General features: G+C 34.4%; 1 protein-coding gene across 1 annotated transcript in view; it reads left to right on the forward strand.

The window, feature by feature from the left end:
- The window catches only part of LOC129218132 (regulator of G-protein signaling loco-like), a 140,321-nt gene extending 114,418 nt beyond the window's left edge, over positions 1 to 25,903 (forward strand). Inside the window, exons 13-16 of the mRNA XM_054852343.1 lie at positions 12,831 to 12,930; positions 19,048 to 19,217; positions 21,788 to 21,965; positions 24,500 to 25,903. Coding sequence (XP_054708318.1) covers positions 12,831 to 12,930; positions 19,048 to 19,217; positions 21,788 to 21,965; positions 24,500 to 25,416 — 1,365 coding nt within the window. The 3' untranslated portion in view covers positions 25,417 to 25,903. The remainder of the gene's footprint in view (positions 1 to 12,830; positions 12,931 to 19,047; positions 19,218 to 21,787; positions 21,966 to 24,499) is intronic.
- The last annotated feature ends 925 nt before the right edge of the window (positions 25,904 to 26,828 follow it).

Below are 26,828 nucleotides of genomic sequence, written 5' to 3' on the forward strand. Positions count from 1 at the left end.
TTCTATCAAACGATTTTAAGACGGTCCAAAACTTGTTTACCAAGCAATACAATATATCAGGAACTTGCCAAAACATTTGCTTATGTTGTCAATCGTGCAATCAAATGGAATGGATTTTTCGCTCACCCAGAAAACTTACTGTTTAGCCATGACTCAAGATGACAATAAATACATAAATGTTCGGGGCTCGAAGAATTCTGAAGTCAAGAAAGATCAATCCAAGAAGAAAAACAGACCATTCACGCAAAAGTAAATTTTTATGTGCAAGAATACTCAGAAATGGTCAACTGCATGTACTGTAAATTATCTTCTTCCCCATTGTTGGTACAAATCAGTGAAGCCGCCGCCATCGAATCGCTCATCAACAGTGACTCAATACCTGACTTTGAAGACCTATTTGCTGGTGAAGTTAGACATGGATGATTTGGACAGTAGGGTGGTTCTTGTAAATCCATCTCGAGATTCAGTTCCACAAACTTTTTCTGAGACTACTGTGACGAATTTTATGCAGCATTCAATAGTCTGTGTGTACACTGGGAATTGCTTGAAAATAATGTTCCAGACAGTCGACAAACTTATCATCAAGACCAATTGACCCTTTAGAGTTACTGGGCTCCATTGTCTTGCCATCCAAGTGTTTAAACTTGTGACAAAGTGGCAACTCATTGAAATGGAGGAGACAAACTGCCCATTGCACAGGCATATATCATGATAGAAAACTACAAGAGTTTCAGAATGAAAACAGTTAGATCAAACTATATAATAGTTTACTGAGATCACTACTGACATATGCAGATTGAAAAAACAATGTTGGGAGACAGCTAATGTGATTCTAGGAAGGCGGTGATGGCGAGGAGGAGAGCGAGTGACGTTGTCTGGATTGCTGTCCGACGGACTTCTGCGCTCGAGAGTTTCTAAGACTTTGCGCTACTGGAAAGCATTGACTAAACTTGACAATTTTTTTTTATATCTCATTTTCAGTTCAACTGAAAAATACTTCGTCTATTATATTTAAATACTGATCATTCATCATGTACAGAAAATCCATTAAAATGCAATTTTTTCATTATTTTGGAAAATTTTGGGGCCCATGCGCGACCGAGATATATTAGCTGATCGAAACTAAATTTAAACACAATGTTTTGAGGCTCTGTTTAAAGATTTTACAAATTATTACATTACAAAAACATCTAATTAAAAATTTTTTTAAAAATCTCAGAAATGGTGTTTTTTTCATATTTTGTGAAAATTTAGGCCCCATGCGCGAACGGAAGATGTCAATCAATTTCCATAATTCTTTTTTCTTTGTTTGTCTTTATAATTTGCACTTTTTCCGCGCTATTACGACTTCGAAATAAAAACATTATTTTGTTCAGCCCAACCTAATATATATATATATATATACATATATATATATATACATATATATATATATATATATATATATATATATATATATATATATATATATATATATTAATAGAACAATAAACAGACAAGGTTACAGCACAGATGACGGAGATGAAGCCAGTACTCGTCAGTTGTTTATTGTTCTATTGATTTTTATATTTACCTGGCTTATTTGTTTGAATGTTTTGCGTATCTTTGGGCTTCTGGTTTATGGTACTCTATTTTTTTCCTATTTAATATGTTTTCAATATATATATATATAAGTATATGTATGTAATATATATATACACTGGTGTGCAAAAATTAAGGACGAGACGGTTTTTTCAATATAACTTTGTACAAAAGCTTTCCAAATCAACACATTTAATACCGTAAGATCCCCAATACGTAAGTACATGTGTAATGTAAGCAACACTTGCTAAAAGAGAATTCAGAGGGATAAAAAGAAGCTTTATTGAAAAAGTAGCATGGAGAGCAATGTGACTGAAGGCCGAAACATCCCTGTGATGGGTGTCCAGCAAGAAACATCCGGTCTTTAGTAGGGGATATGATCTCCCCCGACTCCTAGACAGGTTTCACAGCGTCTGCCCATGCTGAGAATGAGGGTGTCAATGAGTTGTTGAGGCATTGTTGCCCATTCGTCTTGCAGCGCCAATCGAAGCTCCCGAATCGTTACTGGTGGTAAGGTACAAGCTGCCAAGCGTCTGCCTAGAAAATCCCATACATGGTCGATGGGATTGAGATCCCGAGATCGTGCCGGCCAATCCATACGTTCAATATCCTCACTCTCTAAGAGCTGTTCGGCAGATACTGTGCGATGACATGGTGCATTGTCCTCCATAAAAAGGAACTGCGACCCATAGCGCCTCTAAAAAGACGCACATATGGAAGAAGAATCTCGTTACAATAACGGGTCCCGTTGACTGAACCTGCGTCGAAGATGTGAAGGTCTGTACGACTACCAAGCATGATGCCTCCCCAAACGAGAACACCGCGACTTCCATGCCTGTCCCTTTCAATGATGTTCGAGGGATGATTGCGGCTTCCCCGCTCTCTCCAGATTAGTATGCAATGAGAATTGCTACTCAGACTGAATCTGTTCTTATCTGTAAAGAGTACTCGTCCGCATTCATTGTCTCTTCAATTCCGGTGTTCCCGGCACCACAGAGAACGCCTTCTCCGATGGACAGGCGTTAGAGGTACACACCGTATAGGGCGTCATGCAAACAGACCACCACCGTGCAGTCTTCTGGCCACGGTAAAACGCAATATCGGTCGTCCAGTCGCCTGTGTCGTGTGTCTAGCGATTTCTCCCGCTGTCTGCCGCCTGTTTCCTCTGGCTTGTAAAACAATATATTGGTCATCTGCGGGTGTGATTTCTCGTGGACGACCACTACTGAACCCCCGGATAGCTGTTCCTGTAGTTTGAAATCGTCTTCAAAGTCGTAAAACGATGCTGTGAGCAATTCCGAACTCTGCAGCCACACTTGTCACACTGCGGCCTTCCTCCAACTTCCCAATTATTCGACTTCTGGGAAAAAGCATCCAGAATTCGTCTAACAGATTGATTATTCGCCATTTCGTTCAGAAAGCAACTCGGTGTGATTTTAACTGCTATACGGCGTGCAATGCTGATCTTACACCGACAACATGCTTTATACTACTCAGACACTCCCCCATTACGTCTGCCTGCATATCTGTGCATGTGCTACCTTACATCACCTTACTTAATCTCCTGATTGGTCTTTCTGTCCGCTCTGCCTCTTCGTTCAGCTGATATGCTAATTTTTCAACTTCGTCCTTAATTTTTGCACACCAGTGTATATGTATGTATATATATATATATATATATATATATATATATATATATATATATATATATATGTATATATATATGTATATATATATATATATATATGTATATATATATATATCTATATCTATATATATATATATATATATATATATGTATATATATATATATATCTATATCTATATATATATATATATATATATATATATATATATATATGCCACCACATGTGAAAAATGAATGCAGATTTAAGGAACTAAGACCTAAAACTAAGCACTGGGGTTTAATCTCAGGCATTAGAAGCAAAGGCTATTGATAATGTCCCTCCTCAGTACTGCCAGCCAAAATCAAAAATTCTTACCTATGTGTCCGAATGCAAATGTAGATCTGTATCCATATTTACACCCAGATCTATAAAAAAGGACAATAAGAAAGCCAGCTCTGCTCTTTGTAATGAAATTTCTACTGTGATGTGTCAATTGAAAATAGATAAAACGTAGAGAGAGAGAAAAAGTGAGACCTTCATTTCTTGAAAGCAACAATTTTGGGTCCCGAGATATATTTTAAAGTGAAGTACTGGGAGGTTCACGCAAAACTTGTGTTCTGTCGTCGTAGTTGAACTGTATGACCAGATGGGTGCTTTAGGTTTTTCGTACCAAATGAGCAGAAAGTACCATAGCTAGCAACATTTGTTTCTCGGCTGAAGTCTATCTGAGTTTTGGCACCAATGTCAAGAATACTTTAAGGATTATCTAACTAATCAGTACATTATTAAAGGAAAACATCATGGAATTTAAAGACGAAACAAATTTCATTTTCATCCAGATAAATTACAACATGGTAGCTCTGTATGCAAAAGATCAGTGCGATGGAAGATTTTTATCTTTGATGGAAAGATTAAATTAGGCAATATATGAAGTTTTAAAAGTTTTTGTTCAAAAGATCGAACCGCTAATTGGTCGAACTTAGCTTTGTTCACTGATCGGCTGGATTACAGTAACGTGGTTGCTTGGCGACTTTGGCTATAAACAATGAGTTGCATGATCATTTGTTTATATTTTAAAGTTACTGTTAATGTAGTTTATTGTATTTTTTGTTTATATGGCAAAATATTTCAAATTGCAAAGAATTGCTTTTTGCTTTTAAAGAGTTTTTAGTCATTTTAGTTGAAGAATGTGTTTATTTTACATGGGGGGGGGGATGAGTGTTTTTTGCTTATTCAGAGAACTGTTTTTACCTTTATCATTTTTTTAAACGATATCCTTTCAATTGTTTTATTCTTTTTCATATGGGGGATGTTGCAGCAGGATTTCCCACTTGTTCTAGATGGGTTGGTAGTTTTTCACACTTAATATCTGAGGACGCTCTTTATCCTTTGAGTATAGCTCAAAGGAGGAACAAGCCATCAAGTACGGGAGAAAAAATAGTTCGTAAAACAACTGCTCAGTGGGCATTAGATAAATCAAGTTGTAATAAATATATGCATTCTGACACCAAGCATCTTAAATCATTATCTTTTTACTTATTTTTTTCAACAAAACGCTTCAAACACTTGATGGTTATTGAAATTTTTTAACTTTTCAATTTACAAAGTTTGAACAGAACGTCTGTCAGATGGTCCTCTAGTACACACACGCATATATATATATATATATTGTAACGGATTCGGTGCGACTTCCACTTTCTTGAAAGGATGACACAGTTCTTGATAAAAACACAGGAAATTTATTTACACTATGTACAGGAGATATCGTCAACAACTGCTAAATTAGTCATCAGCAATTAAGCAATTATCACACAACACCGTAAACTCAACGTTTACACACGTATTTACTTCCAAATACGAAAACAACACAGCGAAATGCTTCGCAATAAACAGAGCAAAAATGCTCTCAGTTCGAAATATCAATCGAAACTCTCCGTTTATCCATCGCTAACGACTTATATAGACACCGAAAAGAAATTTCTCAAATATTCCACACGCTTCTGTAAAGTAGTAGACCGTTATCAAATTTTATCAATGAACAAAAAGGAAATAGGGGGTGGTATACTTTAGCCATATGAAAAGGGGTTGTATATTCATTACGGGAAACTATTTACAGGTAACGTTCCTACAATAATTACTATTTACAGGATTTGTAACATTGCCCCCTTCCCAAGGACTGCACGTCCCGGGCAGTACAATCCCCAGAAAGGGTGCCAAACTTCAATCACATGTTCACAAATACACATATTAAATAATAACCAATAATGCATAGGAAACACAATAATAACAAGAAATATTACTAAACATTAAAAGCAAAAAAATTATCTACAACCTTTATGTTATCAACCATTGTTGTTTACGTAATACTCATGAACTATGGCCATAGTATGGGGCTAACCGATCATAATGTACAACCCTAGGTTTTGCATTAGGTGATTTTTGGATCCTCACTACGACGTCATTTAGTCGGTTAAGGACTTTGTAGGGTCCATCCCAATGCGACTGCAATTTGGGTGACAGACCTTTCCGTCGGATGGGATTCCATAACCAAACCTTGTCGCCTTCGTTGAATTCATGTCCAGTAGACCTTGTGTCGTATCGGGTCTTCATCTTCTCCGCCGCGATGTTGATTCGCTCTCGTGGGAAGTTATGAACGTCCTCCAATTGGTCCTGGAGATCCTGGATGTACTCCTCAGGCGATGCAGGCGCATCCGGAGGACGACCGAAGACGAGATCACAAGGTAGCCGAAGCTCTCGTCCGAAGAGCATCTGAGATGGTGCAAATCCAGTAGTCTCGTGGACAGCACTGCGGTATGGCAGCAGGAACAAAGGTAGCTTCTTGTCCCAATCCTGTTGATTTCTGGATACCATAAGTGAGAGATTATTCAGGATTGTGCGGTTAAATCTCTCCACCATGCCGTCCGATTGTGGGTGTAGTGGTGTTGTCCTAGTTTTCTCAATTCCGAGAATTTGACATAGGCCCTTAAACACAGCAGAGATGAAATTCCTCCCTTGATCGGAATAAATCTGCAAAGGTGGTCCGTATCTCGAGATCCAATGCTGGACTAGAGTCTCTGCTACGGTAGTAGCTTCTTGATCTGGAATGGGATATGCTTCCGGCCATTTGGTGAAGTAGTCGATGGAAACAAGAATGTATTTGTTCTCATCAGCAGTTCTTGGTAGAGGACCCAGGATGTCGATCCCAATTCGTTCGAAAGGAGCTCCAACGTTGTACAGATGTAGCTTCCCTCTGCTTCTTTTCTTCGGTCCTTTACGAGCAGAACAGGCGTCACAAGAATGGCACCACTTCTCCACGTCATCCTTCGCCTTGCTCCAGAAGAAGCGCTCCCGAACTTTATTGAGGGTTTTCAAGACACCAAAATGTCCTCCAGTCGCACTACTAAGTAGTTCCTTCAGAACACCTGAAATCCTTGATCGGGGAAGTAGTAACTGCCACCTAGATGTTTTGCCGTCATCAGATTCCCATTTTCGGTACAGTACGCCGTTCCGTAAATGGAGCGAGTTCCATAAAGCCCAGTATCTTTTTGTTGCAGGAGTGAAGGTGGAAACGTCCTGCCAGCTAGGGCGTCGACTGTCACTTTCCATGAACTCCAAAATTGGTTTTATGTCGGGGTCTTCAAGTTGATCTTTTCGAACTTGGTCGTCACTCCATGGATCAGGTTCTGATGATATTGGAGTCACTGTCACCTGATAGGCGGTAGGGCTAGTCGTTCCATACTGTTTCTCGATTCGGGAACAATAGTGGCAGTTCTCAGGACAGGGTCTTCTTGATAAAGCGTCAGCATTACCGTGAGATAACCCTTTTCGATGCTTGATCTCCATGTCATATTCCTGGAGCCGCTGTATCCATCTGGCTATCTGGCCTTCCGGATTTTTGAAGTTCAAAAGCCAAGTTAATGAGGCATGATCTGTCCGAAGCAAATATTTTCGGCCGTAGAGGTAATGATGGAAGTGTTCTACAGCTTTCACTATGGCCAGTAACTCCTTTCTGGTGACGCAGTAATTTCGCTCCGACTTTGATAAGCATTTGCTCCAGTAAGCGATGACATGTTCATTGCCGTCAATTTCTGGGGATAAAACAGCTCTGATGCCCTCGTTGCTCGCATCAGTGTCCAGGATGAAGGATTTTTCAGGCTGAGGGTAGGCGAGGATAGGCGTTGACGTTAAAGCCTCCTTCAGTCGTAGAAATGCATCTTCGCATTCTTTGGACCATTCAAACTTTTGCTTGCTCTCCGTCAGCTTATGCAAAGGTCGTGCAATGTTGGAAAAACTCTTTACAAACTTCCTGTAGTACGTGCAGAGCCCCAGGAAACTTCGCAGCTGATGGATGTTTTCGGGACGACTCCAACCCTTGACCGCAGATACCTTCTCTGGATCGGTTTGTACACCTTCAGAAGAGATGATATGACCAAGGTAGTTCACTTCCCGGCGGAACAAATTACATTTGGACGGGCTTAACTTCAGATTGGCTTCCTTAAGCTTTTGCAGCACCTTCCTAAGATTAGCCAGATGTTCTTCGAAACTGCGTCCCACAATGATGATATCGTCTAAGTAGACCAGACAGGATTCGTATGAAAGTCCTCTTAACACTGTCTCCATAAGATGCTCGAACGTGGCTGGTGCATTGCAGAGGCCGAAGGGCATCACTTTAAACTGCCATAAGCCTTGTCCAGTTGTAAATGCTGTCTTTTCTCGGTCATCAGGGTGTATCTCAACCTGCCAGTAGCCGCTCTTCAAGTCCAGGGTCGAAAACCACTTGTGTCCGGACATAGTGTCCAAGGTGTCGTCTATCCGTGGAAGAGGGTAACTGTCTTTCTTGGTGATTTCATTCAGCCGCCAGTAATCGACACAAAATCTGGTGGAGCCATCTTTCTTTCGGACCAAGACGATGGGAGAGGCCCAAGGACTGGTCGAAGGTTCGATTACATCATTCTCCTTCATCTCTTTCAGGAGGGTCTCAACCTCTTCCTTCTTGGCGAACGGTAGTCGTCTTGGATGCTGTTTAATAGGGGCGTGTTCTCCAGTGTAGATCCTATGCTGCGTTAAATTCGTCCGGCCCACATCCTCCGATGTAGATGAAAACAGATGCTTGAAGTCGTCCACCAATTGTTCCGCAGCAGTTCTTTGATCTTTCGATAATGGCGCACTCCCAATTAACTTTGATGTCAAGGACTCAGAAGACACAGTTTCGGGGGAATTGATTCTTCTAATGATGCAGTTTACTGGAGTACAAGTTGCTAACACTTCACCTTTCCGAATATTCCTTGGCCTTTCACTCACGTTGGCGACTCTTACAGGAATTACATCCTTAGAAAGGTCCACAAGCGTAGATGCTACCAGCACTCCTTTTGGGTTATTGCTTAAGTTGGGGGATTCAATGAGTCCAAATCGAAAACTATTGCTTTCTTCAAGGGAGCCAGGTATTAATGATTCTGACCTTGAGGGAATCCATAAATCTGTTTGGGCTATTATTTGATGAGCGGATTTTACATCATTTTCAACGTTGAAGATGGCTATGTCTTCTCTCATCGAGTGCAGTTCATTAGTCTTGAAGTCAAGGGTGAAGTCGTATTTCTTTAAAAAGTCCAATCCGAGAATGAAGGAGTCCGTGATATCCGCAACGAATGCCGTATGATGGTAGGTGGCATTCCCAAACACTATTTCCAAGTCCACTTTACCCTCAATCTCAATTTTGTCGCCTGTCACAGTCTGGAGACTTACGCGTGGTGATGTCCACAACAGTTTCAATCCAAATTCACGAGCCACGTCTGTCCTAACGATTGTCACATTGGCTCCAGTGTCGACAATCAGTTTGCAAGGATTCCCATTTACATGGGCGTAAATGAAAAGTCCATCACTGCCACTACTAGAAGAGGAAATCTGCAGAGCTCTGGTGGTGGTGATTTCCTTCCCTCGCGTAGCTTGGCGAGCCGGACAACTCCTTCGCAGGTGTCCTTCACTACCCGCATTTCCAGCACTTCTGCTCTTGTTTCTTTTGGGCTGTTATGCTGCTCAGATGTCTTGCCAAGTCACCGAGTTGTCTCACGAGTTCAGCGAGGTGGGACGACCTGGAATCAGACTCATCAGCTTCCAGAGTTCGGATGAGATGGCGATCCACACGGGTTGCTTGCTGGGCGGCCTCCAACTTCATCGCATACACAACAGCAGAATTCAGGTCTTTGACATCCGCCATCCGTAGAGCTTTCTGGATTTCCGGATCTCGAACCCCGTCGATGTAGTAGTTGAGTGCCAGGTTGTCTCGAACATCCGCAGGACAGTCGCAAAAAGCAAGATGAGACAGTCTCTCGATGTCCGCCGCAAGCTCTTGCAGGGTTTCCCCGGTTTTCTGGAAACGGGACTTCAACTGGAGTCGGCTGAAATCTTTCTGGCACTTCTCACTGAAGCGAAGCTCCAACGCAGATGTGAGGGCGGCGAAATCCAGGCGCGGGCCGTCCGGAAGGGTCTGAAGAATGTCCGCTGGTGACCTCTCAGGGATGCTGCAAGATGGCAGGCCTTGGTAGCAGAGTCCCATCCGTTCGCTTCCGCCTTTATCATGAACTGAGTTTTGTAAACCTGCCACGAAGTTTTCCCATCAAATGTGGCAAGTTTAATCAACGGTCGAGCAACCGATGTGGGAGCGCCAAACTGTACAGAGCTGCTTTCCGCGGTCGCCAATCTCCTTTCCAGGTCTTTAAAGATGTCTTCTTTAAGTTGATGAAATTTTCTATCTTCTTCTTCCAGTTTATTTTCTACAGCATTGCATCGGCCTTCAACGTAACTTAATTTTTCTTCAAATTTCTCTTCGATTTTATTTTCCACTGCGATGAATCGGCCTTCAACTGCCTCAAACTTTCCTTCAATAGCATCAACTCGATGCTCTATCTCATTAAATTTATTTTCCATCACAGTCTTTACCGAAGTAAGATCGTTTTAAATTTCCTCTTGGTTAGAAACTAGGTCATTTTTCAGCACCGTTAAATCACTTTTCAATTGGTTTTGATTAGCCGCCATACCATTTTTTAATTGTTCTTGATTAGCTGTAAAACTTGCAGTCAAGTCACTTTTTACAGAGGTGATTGCGTCAAGAAGTTGTTTTAATTGTTCATCCATTGCGCGAGTAATCACCATAAAAACAAAGTCCAAATTTAAAAAGTCTTTATGAAAAAAAATGTCCAAAGTCACACTTACTCCAAGAAAGTCCAGAAGTAGCCCCACGTTGGGCGCCAAATTGTAACGGATTCGGTGCAACTTCCACTTTCTTGAAAGGATGACACAGTTCTTGATAAAAACACAGGAAATTTATTTACACTATGTACAGGAGATATCGTCAACAACTGCTAAATTATTCATCAGCAATTAAGCAATTATCACACAACACCGTAAAATCAACGTTTACACACGTATTTACTTCCAAATACGAAAACAACACAGCGAAATGCCTCGCAATAAACAGAGCAAAAATGCTCTCAGTTCGAAATATCAATCGAAACTCTCCGTTTATCCATCGCTAACGGCTTATATAGACACCGAAAAGAAATTTCTCAAATATTCCACACGCTTCTGTAAAGTAGTAGACCGTTATCAAATTTTATCAATGAACAAAAAGGAAATAGGGGGTGGTATACTTTAGCGATATGAAAAGGGGTTGTATATTCATTACGGGAAACTATTTACAGGTTACGTTCCTACAATAATTACTATTTACAGGATTTGTAACAATATATATATATATATATATATATATATATATATATATATATATATATATATATATATATATATATATATATATATATATATATATATATAGATACATACAGGGTGTTCTGTTTTCACCTGCAAGACCTTTATTTTCGCAACCATTAGTCCTAAATAAATACTTTTAATTGCAAAAATGTTCAAAATCAGATGCAGATCTTAAGATATTAAAAGTTTGAAGCAAATATAAAAATCAGTCAAAAAATACAAATTTAACTTTTTATATGGGCCCTAGTTCCCCCAAATAATATTTAGAGAAATAATCTGCATTGAAAGCTTTTACTGACAGAAAAAACTAGACATTTGTGCGACCAAAACTCAAGGAGATATTCCAGTTCCAATTTTTAAGGGACCATACCGAAGATGAGATTGGAGCTTATCGCTCTTTCAGAAGAATGACAAGTCATCAAAGTAAGATAAACAAGGTATTCATATTTTTCATCGCTATTCAACAATAAGTGGAATTGTTATACCGTAATACATAAAAACACACTATAATACCTCCCACAATTTCAAAAACCACACTCTATGCACACATATAATTTTAAACACTTGTTAACCGCTATATTTTCCCCCAAAAGGTGCTATTGATGGCGAGTGAAGAATGGTGTAAGTCACAAAACGATGCGTTTCATATCTCAGTGAACATTGGCCTTACTAATTTCAAACTTTTTGTGTTGAATTTATTTCTCAGTGGAGATTTTTTCCCTAAATATAAGTTAGGGGACCTGGGGCCCATATAAAAAGTTAAAATTTTGTATTTTTTGACTTATTTTTATTTTCACTTCAAACTTTCAATACCTTAACTCTGCATCTGATTTTGAAAGTTTTTGCAATTGGAAGTATAGATCTAGGACTAACAATTGCAAAAATATAGGTCTTGCAGGTTAAAACGAAACACCCTGTTTCAAATTTTCACATTGCCTGATGCTAACAAAAACATTAAATCTTTAAATTTGAAAGCGCCAAACTCTGTATTTAACATATCTCATAACTGTCAAAAAATATGAATTTAAGAAGTATTACTTCGAATGTGTGTTTATGAGTGCACATGCTCTATTCTTTTCAGTTAAAAAAAAAAAAAAAATCAAATATTTAACAGATGAAGTTATATAGTGTACACATCAGATTTCATTACTTCATTGCATAGATACGCCATTTTTTACATTTGCTTGTGTCCTTAAAGCAGTGCCCTCTCATTTGAATAACCTGTTACACCGAAGAAATAAAATTTTATTGATCATATAGATCTCACAAGAAATGTGTTTGGTAAAACCCTCTCTCAAAGAAAAGTCTGGTTATGGTCCTCATGCAACTCTTCATTTTATAGAAACGGTAATGCATTTGCAAATGTGCGGCAACATTTTAGGATCTGCTTAGTTCTGTAAAATAAAGAAAACTGAAATTCCATCACATTAAAAGCTTATGCAAGTTAGTAAAAGCAATTTAAACAATTTTACCTTGTTCTTTCAGTTTCTGTCCTCTCTTAAGTTATTGTTAAGTTGTTTATCCTGACATTGATCAGAAATAAATTATTTGTGTAAGATGTAGGAAAACATAATTGCTTTACCGAATTTATCTAAAGTTTGTATGAACCCCCAATTGTGGTTAAAGTCAAAAAGCAAAAATGTTCAACTTATAGGAGTTATTGCTTTGTCATAGCAATAATCATTTTGAGGAAACACACACACAAATATTGTGTGTGTGTTTCCTCTGTGTGTGTAATTGACATTTTTTTTAAAATCTGGAAATGAAATCTTTCTTAACGTATTAAATTATCATTTTATGTTCTTATTGAAGTATTTCAATTTCTAATTAAAAATTGTAATTTTTTATTACTAGGCATCCTTGCAGAAGCCTGTTGTCAAAAATGCACCCATCATAGCTATAGATAACCAGAGAATTGTAATTGAAACAAGGAATTTATGTCTTGCTGCTTCAGGTAAGAACTTTTGATAACCTCCCCCCCCCAATGTGAGCTATGTTTTTAAACCAAAATCAACATTCAAAGCTCCCAAGGGATAGTTTTGAAAATTAAAATCAACTGCATTCTTATAATACAGTAGAATACCTTTATAACGCCGACCTATATAACGCAGTTCTCTATAAACTGCACAACTTTTCAGTTGTAAACAATTAGTTTTGCAGCTAAAAAAAGCCCTCTATTCTGCATTGCAAACATAAAAATTGTTAGGTAAATTAAATTTTGGAACAGTTTTTCATCTTTCTATCTGAATTCAAATATTTTAAATGAAAATTAGAATTTACAGTTTAAAAAAATACCACTGAGAAACAAACAATAGAAAGGAAAAAAAATAGGGGAAACTTCAGTTTTTTGAAGGTATTTTTTTAAGTTTTGTTCAGAAAAATATTTCAGAAATTTGTTTAAGTGTAAGGTGACCCTTCAACTTTGAATTTTTTTTAGTTCTGAACTTCTCAAATTATATGTGTGTAATGTGATATTTTTAAAGAAACCGTTCAAATTCTTTTAGGTATTTCAAAAAAAAAAAAAAAAAGCTCACACTTTTTCAAAAGTTGCGAAAATTGTGTATTAAAAAAAAAATGGTGAGAAAATCGAGCAAAATATTCTGGTTTTCTGTGTTCTGAATTTTTGGTATTCTGAAGTCCTGCACTGTACTTCATATGGGTGATTCTCCAAAATCCTAAGAATATTATGTCCCAGGAGCCTAACACAAGGATTGTTTGACATAGAACTTTTGTTAATAGTTAACTTTTCCAGTGTTATTCCATTCTTATTAAAAACATAACTCATTAATTTTTTTTTCAGAAAATTTTGAATAACCAGAAAGTCACTCTTTTGGCGTGTCTCCATTCCTTTCTCAAATATACTTAAATACCTGGACGACCGAGCCTCGTTCGGCTTTAAAAGATTTTTTTTTGTCAACTCTTGTTTTCCTAAGGTTCGATACTTTTTCAAATATACTTAAAAAGCATCACGTTAACGAAATATTAAGGTTATCGCCAGTCGTTGGATATGCTTCTGAAAAATGAGAGATGCACATGGGTCATTCTACAAAAAACGTGCTTTTTTAGGTCCAGGGTGGTTAATTCCAAAAATATTTATTTTTAAGCACTTTTTTATGAGATTTAGAAAAGTATAACAAATTTTGAAAATGATCAATACGAATTAATGATGTTATAAAAAATTTTAAATGTTTTTTTCACAGAACAGAGGGATACTTGTATGCCTCTGTTACATGTCCCAACACATTTCTTCTCATGTATTTTTTCATTTATTTACTCAATACAAAAAATATAACAGATTTAATAGTAAAATTTAAATCATTTGAAGTTTTTTTAATAGGTTAAAAGAATTATGTTGTAAAATAAAAAAATATGTAGCATTCATAATCTTTTGAATCATTGTCACAGTATTTCTTGCATCCTCCATTCAGGATTTAATTAAATAATAGAATTTCCTATAGATGGCAGTACTGGCAGCTCGTTACAGAGGTTTAGAATAACAAGTTAGCCCTTTTCAACTCTGGGTCTTCATAGTGAAACTAAAGAACATAGTGTGAAAGAATTTCAGCATTATATTCTCTTTGAAGTCAAATAGGTCCTTAACATTGTGTATCTTCCGTTCTTGAGTTAAAAAGGAAAGAATTGTTTATGTACAAAAAATTTTTTAATAGTTAAAATCACTTTTTTAAAATTAAATTCTAAATAACATTTTGCGTTAACCCTAAATCAACATAATGATCATAGCAAAACATTAGTATTTGTATCCTCCGTTACAGTGTAGATGTAATGGAGCATACAACTTTCTTTAAAAGTCCATTTTAAGAAAGATGTGTACATTTTAATCAGTTCAAATCATGTTCCTCATTCAAGATGCAATGTTTATTTAAATGAAAAGTTTAAAAATAACATTTAAAATATATATTTAATATCCCTTACCCTCCAATCACATCCAAAATTTTAACTACAAAGGAAAGTTACAAAATAACCAATAAAGAATGTGACGAACTATGTGAGAGTAAAAAGGTGCCTAAAGGAACGATATAAAGTAACTTTTTTAAAAAATTGAATTTTTTTTTCATGAATTCCAACTTCAAAAACCTAAATTTTTTGTATAATGACCCACATGTAATCACTTCATCTGCATTATAATCATTTCAGCTATAAGAAGTCGACTACTGAAAATAGACCTCCTCTCCCCCACAGTCATCCACCTAGGGAAGCTCTGAGCTAATTTCGTATACATATTTAATTCACGGTACTGCCAAAAAAAGTTTCTAAGACTAAACATTGCAACAATTAATATTAAAAAATTGCTAGGATTGAAAATGCACCGCAACCATCTTATCGCATATATAAGATTCTGAATGCAATTAAATCAACACTTGGAGCCAATTTTACTATGGTGAAATCAATTTAAAACCCAATACTTCCTTTCATACTATGTTGCAATTCACGATTTTGTCCCAATCGAGATTTTTACTTGGAATGAGTACTTTTAGTATAGTTGGTCACTTTACGCCAGAAAATGCTACATATAGCATGATATCCATAAAAACTGATGATCCACAAACCATACCAACAAATGATAACAACAACAGTCTTAACAAAATATAAAGTCTCAAGACATTTGGTTTTTTCAAAATAAAATTTAAATGCATCATTTAAAAAACGTATAAAATTAGTTGAAATGTTAAAAAGAAAATAAACTAAAATAAGATGGTCAAGCAACAGTTTTGCTTTAAAAAAAAGCCTTACTTCAACTTACATAATGCTTTTGAATTTATTTTTAGGCACGTGCTATTGAAATTAGCCAAAGCGGCTAATGTCGGAAAAACCTGGCAACCTTAAGCAAGTTTAAAATTTTAAAACGAGAAGAAACAAATTTTCATTATTATGGTTGCAAATGGTCTGCTCTATGTGTCAATTCAGTTTCTTTCAAGGCTTAACTTAGACTTTCTATTTAAAAATTTTTTTTGTAAAAAATCGTCTTAAACAATTATTTTAAAATGATTTTAAGTGAAATTATTTAAAGGCTATTTTTCATTCAATGCAATACAGTATAACTTTAATTTAATGATTATCTGATTTAACAATTTCCTCAATTTAATGATACACTTCACTGGTCCAAATTTGACTGTATTTAGTGTCTATGCTTCTTAATTTAACGATATCCTTGATTTAACAATAATTTTTGCCTGGCTCTTGATAATCGTTAAATTGAGGTTATACTGCATATTGTATTTATTAATTGTCTTTAACAATGAGTTTTTAATATTGCAATATCAGCGGTGCTTATTTTAAAATTGTATTTCTTCATTTTATTTGGTGATGTAAAGCTGTCTTAATGAGCTTGAAAGTCCAAGAAGATAACTGGTGAAAAACGATTTGAAACAATATTAAATTACACTATGCAAAACATATTACAGATTGGCGATATTTCGATGAAAATGCTAAAACACGAAAAAGTGTAAATAAATTATAGGACTGAATTGCAATTTTTTAGCAGATATGTTAATTTCCGCTTAACTCCTCTCTCTTATATTTTTGTAATTGGCTATGTGTTTTTAGTTCATTCACAGATAAATATATGTTGCCACATTAAATATATTCTGCAGCAGATGCTTAGCTTTACACACTTGCTTGCAAGTAAATGTGATGTACATGAAAATGGAAGTAAAGCTAAATATTTTTTAAGGTTACAATGTTATTTATCATGCAGTTTATTTTTAAAGCTAATTTTACCAACTGAATAACTTTACCAAACTCTGTTATTGTCAATTTAATTGTCTCTGTCGTTGTCTGATCAAGTATTTAAAATTGATTGAAACATTTCAGACACACAATACTGAAAAGCAGAAAATAATCAATGAATTAAAAAACTTTTAATATATCATGTTTTTAAAATGAACTAAAAATTTTAACCTGTTGTTCGCTTCATGTAGATTTCATGCCCTATATACATTCAAATTTCTTACACATTGTCTGAAAAATTTGGGATTGTAAGCTTTTAATAGCTATCAAAATATATGTAATCTTTGAAACGAAAATCATGGTGTGCATACATACTTATAGAAGTAAATAATAGCTATCAGTGAGAAGACTTATACATCAGTTTATACTATTTGCAGAGGGATAAGTTAAAAATGCTTGAATTCGTTGCGTGCACTCCATATTTTTCCTTTTAAAGTTTACTAGTAATTGATAGTCATTTAAAACTTACAAACACCAGAAATTCTGAATCTGTACAAGGCTTTAAATCTACATGAAGCTGAGATACATCATTTTATACTATTTTAGTTCATTTTAAAAACATGGTATATAAAACTTTTTATTTTATTGGTTTTAGGTTCATAAGTCAAGTGTTTTTTGTAATTTTTCTATAAATAAAGCACAAGCTTTAATCGTGTGTGTCTGGGGTAAACTCGGAAACGACTGGGCGGATTTTCTTGAAATTTTTAGTTTGTGCTGGTTGATGCTGGGAAGGTTTATAGTCTTTCAAAAACAAATTCAAAAAATAGTTCTTTTTTTATTTGAAATTTTCCGAGTTTAGTTTCATTGGAAAGCCCCTAAAAATACTTGCTCAATAGATTTTCTACCTACAGTGCAAAGGAACGGAGAGGGGAAGAACCAGGAGAAAAGTTTGAAATTGTCTGTTTTAGATATTGATTTTTCTTTATGGAGTGAATTTGGGTGAATAAATTCCATGTTGTGTGTGTTGCCATTTTTCCTCAAGCAAGGACAAATAAAATTTTTTAAGTGTTTTTAGATTTCTCTGATAATGGGGGATTAAAAAAATCTCCTTTTGAATATTTTTTGTTATTTAAAGTCTTTTCCTTTTTTGTAAGGCCTAAAGACAGTTGTTAAAAATTTTATTTTGAATTTTTATTAAAATTTTCATTGCTGTTGTATTTAATGCCGATCAAATTGGAACCTAAAATGTATTTAACATTATTTGAGAATAGTCTAAGCTGATGTGGATTTTGAGGAATCGGTGTCCTCATTTTAATGAGGAGGTTTGGGGAATCTAGTTCTTACACAAAAAGAAATTTTTAGTGCTGTTTTTTTCAATTCTAATGTTTTTTCCATCCTAGGTGTGCTGTTAATGCTTTGTTAGAATTTTTTTTTATCCTGAATGCAGTTTTTAGACTTACTTTCCCGATAGATATTTTTAAAACAATGGTTGACTTGATTGGAAAACTGCTACCTTTATTCTATCCAAGGGTTTATAGGGACTGGTTTCTTTATTCCAATGTGGAACTTAGGGAAATGTTTTTCGCTGGCTATTGTCCCCATTCCTATTGGATTTTTCAGGAACTGTTGTCTTAATTCTGATAAAAAAATTTAATTGAACCTTTGAATTTACTTATGAATTTTTGTTCTCAATTTAATTGTAGTTTTTAGGGATTGTTGTTCTCATGCTAATGAGGGTTTTTTCTGAGTAATGTGTTTAGTAATGAGAATTTTTGAGTTTCCCTTATTGGTAACTGTAGTCCTGCTTTTCAGTGAAGATTCTTAGGTTTTGTTGATATTTCAAGACTTGTTTTTGCTTTAATGTCAAAATTTATTTTGGCTGTATTTCTCCTTATTTATTCAGGAGCAAATTTCGGGCATGCATCATGCAGCCTTAGTCCCTTTCCCTGTCAGGGAACAATGTAACAATTGAGGTAGCTCACGCCGTATGGAACGCAGTTTAATTAGGATTTTCAAAGACAGTGCTAACTTTATTTTAGAATTGTTGTCCCCTTTTCTTCTAGGGACTAATGTCCTTACTGGAGAGGTAATTTTTACGGACTAATATCCTCCTGCAATGAGTGTTTTTAAGAACTGCTGTCATTATTGTGAAGGGAAATTTTACACTTAATTTTTCCTCTTTAATTAACGTCTGAGGGTTGAACAAGAGTCACTTACATCATTTTTGTTTTGGAGGCAGACCATACAACGCCGAATTATGCAACTAGTATTTTTTAAATGTGTGTATGGTTCCATTGAAATTTTTTATATTATGTGAGTTTTTCAACTGATTAAGTTAAATGTGCCTTGGGTAATTTGTTTTTAAATTTTAATGTATTTTCAGACATGAATTCAGACCAGAAAGGTTGTAAAACCTTGGCAAATGATATGCATTCAAGTTGTTCTTTTCCAGACCTGGAAGAGCTGACAAATCAAATATTTGATGATCTCTTAAAAGCTAGACCTGAATTTGATGGTTTGGGAATAGTAGACATTGTTCAAAAATGTAATTCGGTAAGAACATTTCAGAACGTATGTTAAACATTCAATTTCCATAGAAACTTTTGTATGTGAGAAGAATATTCTGTTCATTGCCATGCTGTAGATTTTAAGCTGAATTATTTTTAATTCTTAACTTTTTCTTTTAAATCTATCAAAGGTAACAAGGAAAGAGCAGCAAATATTTTGCAACATATGAATTTAAGGATTATTTTCTTGAAGATTACACTGTTTTATTGTGTACAGAAATTACCTCCAAAAATTTTGTACTCTTCAAATTGATGTTATAAAGTAACAGAAATATGTCAAATAGGATAGCAAGTGACCATTTAGTGGAAGTTTTTACAAGTTCTATTTAGTTTCACAGGAAAAATCACTGGAGAAAAATTCAAGATGTTCATGTGTGTCAATAAATGTATTAGGATCAATAATCATAAATCACTTTTCTGTTTAATTTACTATACCATATTTTCCTGTTTATCCATGGATTATTTGTTAAAAAAAGTAAAGTTAATGAGGTGCAGATTATGATTTTTTTTTCTCATCAACAACATATTGAACATCAATATTTACTGTAGGATTCACACACACACACACTAATAGAGACTTTTCCTGTATATTGTTTATTTTACATAGCTTGAATGTTCCGTCACTGCCTATAGGTTGTTTATTTCACATACTAGCCTAAATGTTCCTCTTACGCGATTCAGACTGTGTAAAATAAACAACATATAGTAACGGACAAAGTCTTTATTTGCATAAGATTAGACTGTTTGCTCCTTTGTTTTGACTCTGTCTTTAAATAATTAGGGTACTGTAATCGTGATTTCAAGAAGAAATCGTTATTTTGTAAATTAATTTTGATTATACCTTTAAAATTATCACTTCTTGCCATTTTTAATTTAGTTGCTAGAATTGTATGTTAAATCAAAACTTCATTTTTTTACATCATTTTATCCACGGATTATATGCTGCTGCTGATTATATGAAGATTTTTTTTTCTTTAGGCCAATTTTAAGGCCTGATAATGATCAATAATGATTAAAAAAGGAGATTTTGTTTATTGTTTACCACTTAGTCAGAAAATGACTAGCGTCAATTAGTAATTGACCAGTTTTTCCACAAAGTAAAAACAAAATCTATGCTATTAAAATTCAGGTGTGTGTGCGTATATATGTTCATCTGAAGGTCACTTCTGCTGTGGGAAGGTAAAGCACAGTATCTGCAGAAATGTGTTTTGTATTTCATAATAACAATTGGGAAATGTTAGTGTCTGACATTATTTTTGTGCTTAATTTTCAGCGGAAACCAAATAAGCAAACATTTACAATAAAACTACAGCACATTAAAAATGAAAAATCTCCAGATACTCCCCTTAACCTTGCCATGGCAGACTTCTGATTGTTGGTGAATGAAGTCATCACATGTAACTTTATATTATGTGCCAGTAATGACCGATATGGTTTGAAAATAGCCCTAAACTCAGTTAATTAATAAATGTTGCTGTTCAATCACTAGACTAGATGATTGTTGAAAATTGGCATATTTTAAAATCTTATATCGTTTTTTCTATAAGAAGCATTCACTATTTTTACGAGAAATGTATCAGGGCCGCTGAGAGGGTATGTCAACCAGGTCAGAAACTAGGGCTTGGCCAATGCAAAAGCTCAGCTCAGTGGAGAGGGCAAGATTATACTGGAGAGGATTTTTGGCACCAACACTGACATGGTTCTCTCCTGTGTCACTACTTTTAAATAATAATGTTGCAATTTATACAAGCACCTATGCTGACTAGATTATTGCTTCATTGGCCTCATTTTTGTCTAGAAATTACCAAATGTTGCTGAGTTTGGTACCATTAAAAAACAAATCTGTTCATACACTTTAGGAAGACTAGGATTTTTTGGGTGTTGGGTGGGTGATTGAAGTGGTGCCCATGCTTTTTTTTACCAAAGGGTGGCACCTCATATTGAAACTATTCTTACGTTCCAGAACACATATAAAATTTCATTCATTTAAAGCTTTTCTTAATAACATGATAAAATATAGGACAAAAAAGAAAATCGAAAACCAATAATTTGTTCTTATTATTACCATGCTACTTTTATTAAATGCAGTTATTTTTCAGAAAACAATTTTTGAATATTTGGCTCTAAATTTGAAACATTGTCATTTATTGTGCTTTTTGATTTGTAACATTAAACAAAACAATCGGCCACAGGGATCAGCCGAATGTAGCCCATATTGGGGCTTTGTTGTATAATTTTAACATGCCTATATACAGGCCTAAATACATTTTCTCTGTATTAACAGCTTTATATTTCATCTTCCAATTTTTCACAGCCGTTTAAAATTTGCAAAGCTTACTTTGTTGTCACCAACATTGCTAAAATTTGCCAAAAAGAAAGCTTTGATCCCTAAAAGGACAAATTTGTGTTTCTCTATAAATATCTTTTCAAATTTGAATCTTTTGTGTTAGGCTTTTTCTGAGCATTAGTGTTGCTGTTTTGGATAAAGACACATGAATGTTGTCTTAATATTTTTCTGTATTTTGTATCTGTAAAAGTTTTTTTTTTTTTTTTCAGAAGAAGAATGTACTGAAATCTGATCATTTATTTCGTTCTTCTGATTCAAAGTCAGATGTAGATAAAATGGCTTACATATATAAACCTTCTGCTTCAAAAAGGAATGGAATTAAATCTTTAATTGAAAGCAAAGCATTGCTGCCACATAATTCTTTTCACAACATCAATACATTTTCAGGTAAGTTATAATTTTGGAAATTATTTCTTTTGAGCCATTCCATAGAAATATCAACCTTAACCGCAGAATTTTTTTTTCCACAAAGCTCTAATTGTGACCTATCACTTCATTCACCATACTTTCTAGTACATAAAGCCAATAACATTTTGCAAAAATTTCATTCGGTGTTTTTCTTCTGGCTCTAAACGTGCAAGATTGTAGAAAAGGCTTACCGTACGCAAAAACATGCATCTAAGTTTTCTTGTGTAATGAAAAATATTTTGCTAATTTTTAAAAGATCTATGTTTGTTCTAAAAGATTAGATGTTTGCCCAATAAAATTGACTGTCCTTTTTGCATACATTATAAGATAAGTGTTTTAATTAGTTTGGTTATTTCACTGAAACTATTTACGTTATGTTAGTCACGAAAATGTATTATTTTCTGCTTGAAAACTGAACCAGATGATTGAACCAAACAGAGTTTTTTATTTTCTTACATCTGTGTCATATCTACTATCATTGTAGACCTACTGTCTACAATGCATGAATCATCATTTAGAACAGAGCTTACCAAACTTCTGACCTCCGCGGACCTCCTCCAGAAAATTACAAATGTTTTAGTCGAAATATAATATCACGGCTGTAAAAATGGGCCTCAATGTTTGCATTTTACTTAATATAGTTTTGTAACATTATGGACTTCGTCATGTACACAACATTAATTAAAATGTAGTTTGTTTACTTCCAAGAATTCCGAGGGGGTAGGGAAGACTGCTAACTTTTTTATTCCTCATAAATGTGCTTTCGTTTTGAATTAAAAAATCGTTACTCGTCCTTCAATCTCAATTATATTTAACGTTTTAACTGGAGAGCACTCCGGACCCCCTGGCATGTGGACCCCTGGGGGTGCGCGGACCACAGTTTGGGAAACTCTGATTTAGAAATTTAAACATTTGCGGTGATATCTGGAACTAAAATGCATTCTGCAAAAATGTTCGAATATTTTTTTTCCAATATTATATTTTAATTCAGGATGCACAACACTATTCGTTCGATGAATCAGTAAACCTTGAAAAATAATATGCCGTTGAAAAGTACTACAGAGTTTCTTATGACGATAACTAGTATATCAGCAGAATACTAGAATTTGGTGAAACTATCAATTTGTATAAAGTTAATTTTTTAAAAGAGAGATATTTAGGATTTAACTAGCCCAAAAATGATGTTATTCAGTTAGTAAAAGCAGTTTATTTATTTTTTCACACATTCAAATTGAGTTAATTGAACTGAATCCTTCCATTCAATTTCTTACACTAATATAGAAAAAAAAGTAAAGAAAGAACTATAATGCAACATAAAAAAGGTTCCTAAAAAGTGTAAAAGTAATATAGGAGCAAGAGATTAATTACAAAAAGTTTTTTATATGCATTCATTGCTTGTTATTCGATGGTTACGTTAGTCACGTTGCGTTAGTCACACACAGTTTTTCGTAAAAGTACCAATAGCAATTAAACACATTTCAAGCATTGCTTTTTACATGGTGATTCCATTTTTTTTTTTAATCGCCAGTTTGTTGCTGGTCTCCTATTTGCCCTAGGGATAAAACTTTGGTTGAAATATGAGTTTTTATTTGTTCTTAACTCTCCTGAAGTTTCAGGATAAATTATCTAGCCATGTTTCCTTAGATGTTTGATAAATCACTAAAATTTAAAGTGTTCAGTCATTTATAGCATTATAGAATCTAAACAAAATAGTTGCTACTATTTTTTTGATGGTTCAGATGATTGATAAACATTCATTTACTTTAATGCTGGTATACAGAATCCATCTGTAAATAACATTTTTTTCTTAAAATGTGTTCTTAGATGACTTACATTTTGTAAATTAAAATGTGAAAATTATAATAGTTGTGGCAATCTCACATCCGTCAGTCAGAACCTGGGTAGTTCTTTCACTAACCATCATTCCACAGTTTCTTGTATACAAAGCAAAAATGTTTTGAAGCATTTCTATGAAGCTCCTAAAATTCCCAACTTACTCAAAATTTTATGAGTGATGAATGAAAGTAAAGAGCCTATGTCATGTTTTTGTGGATTCTCATCAATTTTTTTCCTGATGATTCTAAAAAATCACCAGATTCAGTGCCAACTTCTCCTCTTAGAACATGAATTTTGGGCAGGGGGTAGTATGAGTATGGGTAATTTGGTTCCTTTTTCACAAAGGCAAATTTGATTTTCCCCAATTGAAAATACATGAAGCTTCTAAAGTTATTTTCTATTTATGCAGAGGCTAAAATTTTAATTTTAGCTTTTTACAGGGGGAACTCCCCTTTGAACTTCATCTATTCTCGCCTGGACCATTGGAGGGAATCGGAAATTTCAGTGAGAATCCCGCCTTCCCACCCTAATCTTTTGCCCCTTTGATAATGAGTGAAATTCAGTGAAAATAAAATGTTTTGAATATTTCATGCTTTCAAACATTTTAGTAATTATTGACATTTAATTTGTGTCAAAATTGGTATTATCTCTTGATAACTATTTATTTTGTGTTTCAGAAACACCTGACTTATCTCATCTTCATTGCATTAAAAGTCAACATGCACCTGATATCAAATTTGACATTAATATGAAGGATCCCTCTAATGGCAAAGAAAATTGTCCTGTGCCTGTAAAAATGGACATGAAGACAAATTCCTCTTTAAATAGCCTTGATCTTGATTTTGGATTAGCAACTGCTTTGCAGTCAATGGAACATAATTTTGGATCTGATATGTATTCAGGATCACAAAAGGATGACAAATATATTTCTAGATCTTCCTATTCAAATGAATTTGAGGCTACATGCTCTGAAACATTTTTGAAAAATTTAGGTATTGTTCCTTCAATAATTGATGATTTAAAAGCTCCACGTGTGCCATGGTCTTCAAAACCAAATAATGATCTCTTATCAAACCCTTTAAGAATACCTCCTTGTTCTAGATCTCATGAGCACAAAGACCCTATTTTATTACCAGTAAATTCATCTCCTACACCAAACATGGACTCCACATTAATTGCTGATGAAAACTTTGAATTGGATTTGGATGTTGATGTTACCTTACGAGCTCAATCTGAAGATTCCCTGTCTCCTTCTCGATTAGGATTCACTACTGAATCTCTTAACCAAAGTGAAGATTCATCACTAGAAAGAGATTTATCTAAAGAACCTATGTTCTCACAAGTACCTTTGAGAAGACTGTCTTGTGAACCACCTCCAGTTCCTCCAAAAGCTATGTCCAGAGGACCACCTCCAAGACCTCCAAGTCGCCAGTTAGTACATTCTAATCCTGCATTTTGTTTAACATCAGAAGATGATATATCAGATGGTGATGAAATTAGAGATGCAAATCTTGATTTAATTTCCTTGAAAGCAAAAGAAAACTTTTTAGACTTGGGGAAAGATTATGGAGAATTTAATATTAGTTTTGTATGAGAGCATTAGTTTATGTATTTGTACATAAATAATTATATTTATTTTCACATGAGGAAACATTTTGTATATATATTTTAATAGACATTTTCTGTGTGTGCTAAAGCATTCCAAAAATTGACAGTTGCAGCGTACTGTTATTTATTTTCAGATGACTTATATATGTATATATATATTATGAAGTTCTCACAATGAGATTAAAATAAATTGGTTTGCAATAATAAACTATTTTTGGTACCAAAATATTATTGATTCATTAAAGAAATATTTTCTTTATACTTGTAAATTTAATTGTGGTGATTTGATCGCCGTATCAATGGTAAAAGTTTTAAAACAGGACATCTTTGTTTGAACACTTGTTGGCTCAAAGTAGTTTGAGTGTATTTGCTGCAAAATTTTATGGGCATAGACAGAAAAGTGCATTTGCATTTTAAAATAAAATTTCAAAGAAGAAAAATTATTTATTAATGTTTTTTCTTTTTTGAAAAAATTAAGTTTTTTTTTTAATAATTAATTTTATGCAATAATTCCTTTAAAACAAAAAAAATTCTAAAAAAAAAATACAAATTACATCATGAAAAATATTGATGTGTATGTCCATGAGCGTCAGAGGTTGTTCAATGAACTGCATTTTCACCGTCTAGCTTTCAAAAATAAAATTTAACTATTTAAAAAAGGACTAGCTGCAAAATACTTATAAAACTACAAAAGCATCTTGAAAAAAAAAAAAAAAAAAAAAACTAATTTTTATGTCGATGAGCACAGGCAGGGGCTGAAATCAAAGCAATCTTTGCCTCTTTGTCTTATTAAAAGGAGTTAAATGGAAATATTAGAATTATTAAATAAAAGTCGTCTGCTTTTATTTTCTTAATCTTTATGGAATTCTGTTCAATAAATTAATTAAAATATCGCTATTGCAACATTCTTTTTAAAGTGTTCAATTTTGGAACAATGCATTAGTTAACTTTTTCAGCTAGAAAAGAAATTCCTTCCTCTTTTAAACTGTTGTAAGGCTTCTGTTGGTTTGTTGCTTATTTTTTGTTTTACCTTTTGTATTATTTTTATACTTTAATGTATTAGAGTTGAAGTCAAGCTAAAATTGAAAATTCTTTAATTGTACGATATCGGTTTATTATTACAGATTCTAATTTACTATGTTATTTCCTTTTAAATCATGAAGTCATTTTAATTTGAACGAATTCCAGGAGAAATGTTTACTTTGTCTTAGTTTAGATTAGAGTTTAGACAATTAACAGTTTGGTGTTAGATTCATTATCATTTGACTGCATTTATATCAAACATTGCATTTTCTTGTTATAGAACTGTTCTAAAGATGTTAATCGGTTAAATTTTTTCACGGAAAGCAGGACTAGGGGTCATTGTTTTAAGCTATTCAAATCTCAGGCTAACCTGGG

This window comes from Uloborus diversus, chromosome 3 (assembly GCF_026930045.1).
Source record: "Uloborus diversus isolate 005 chromosome 3, Udiv.v.3.1, whole genome shotgun sequence".
Lineage (NCBI taxonomy): Eukaryota > Metazoa > Arthropoda > Arachnida > Araneae > Uloboridae > Uloborus > Uloborus diversus.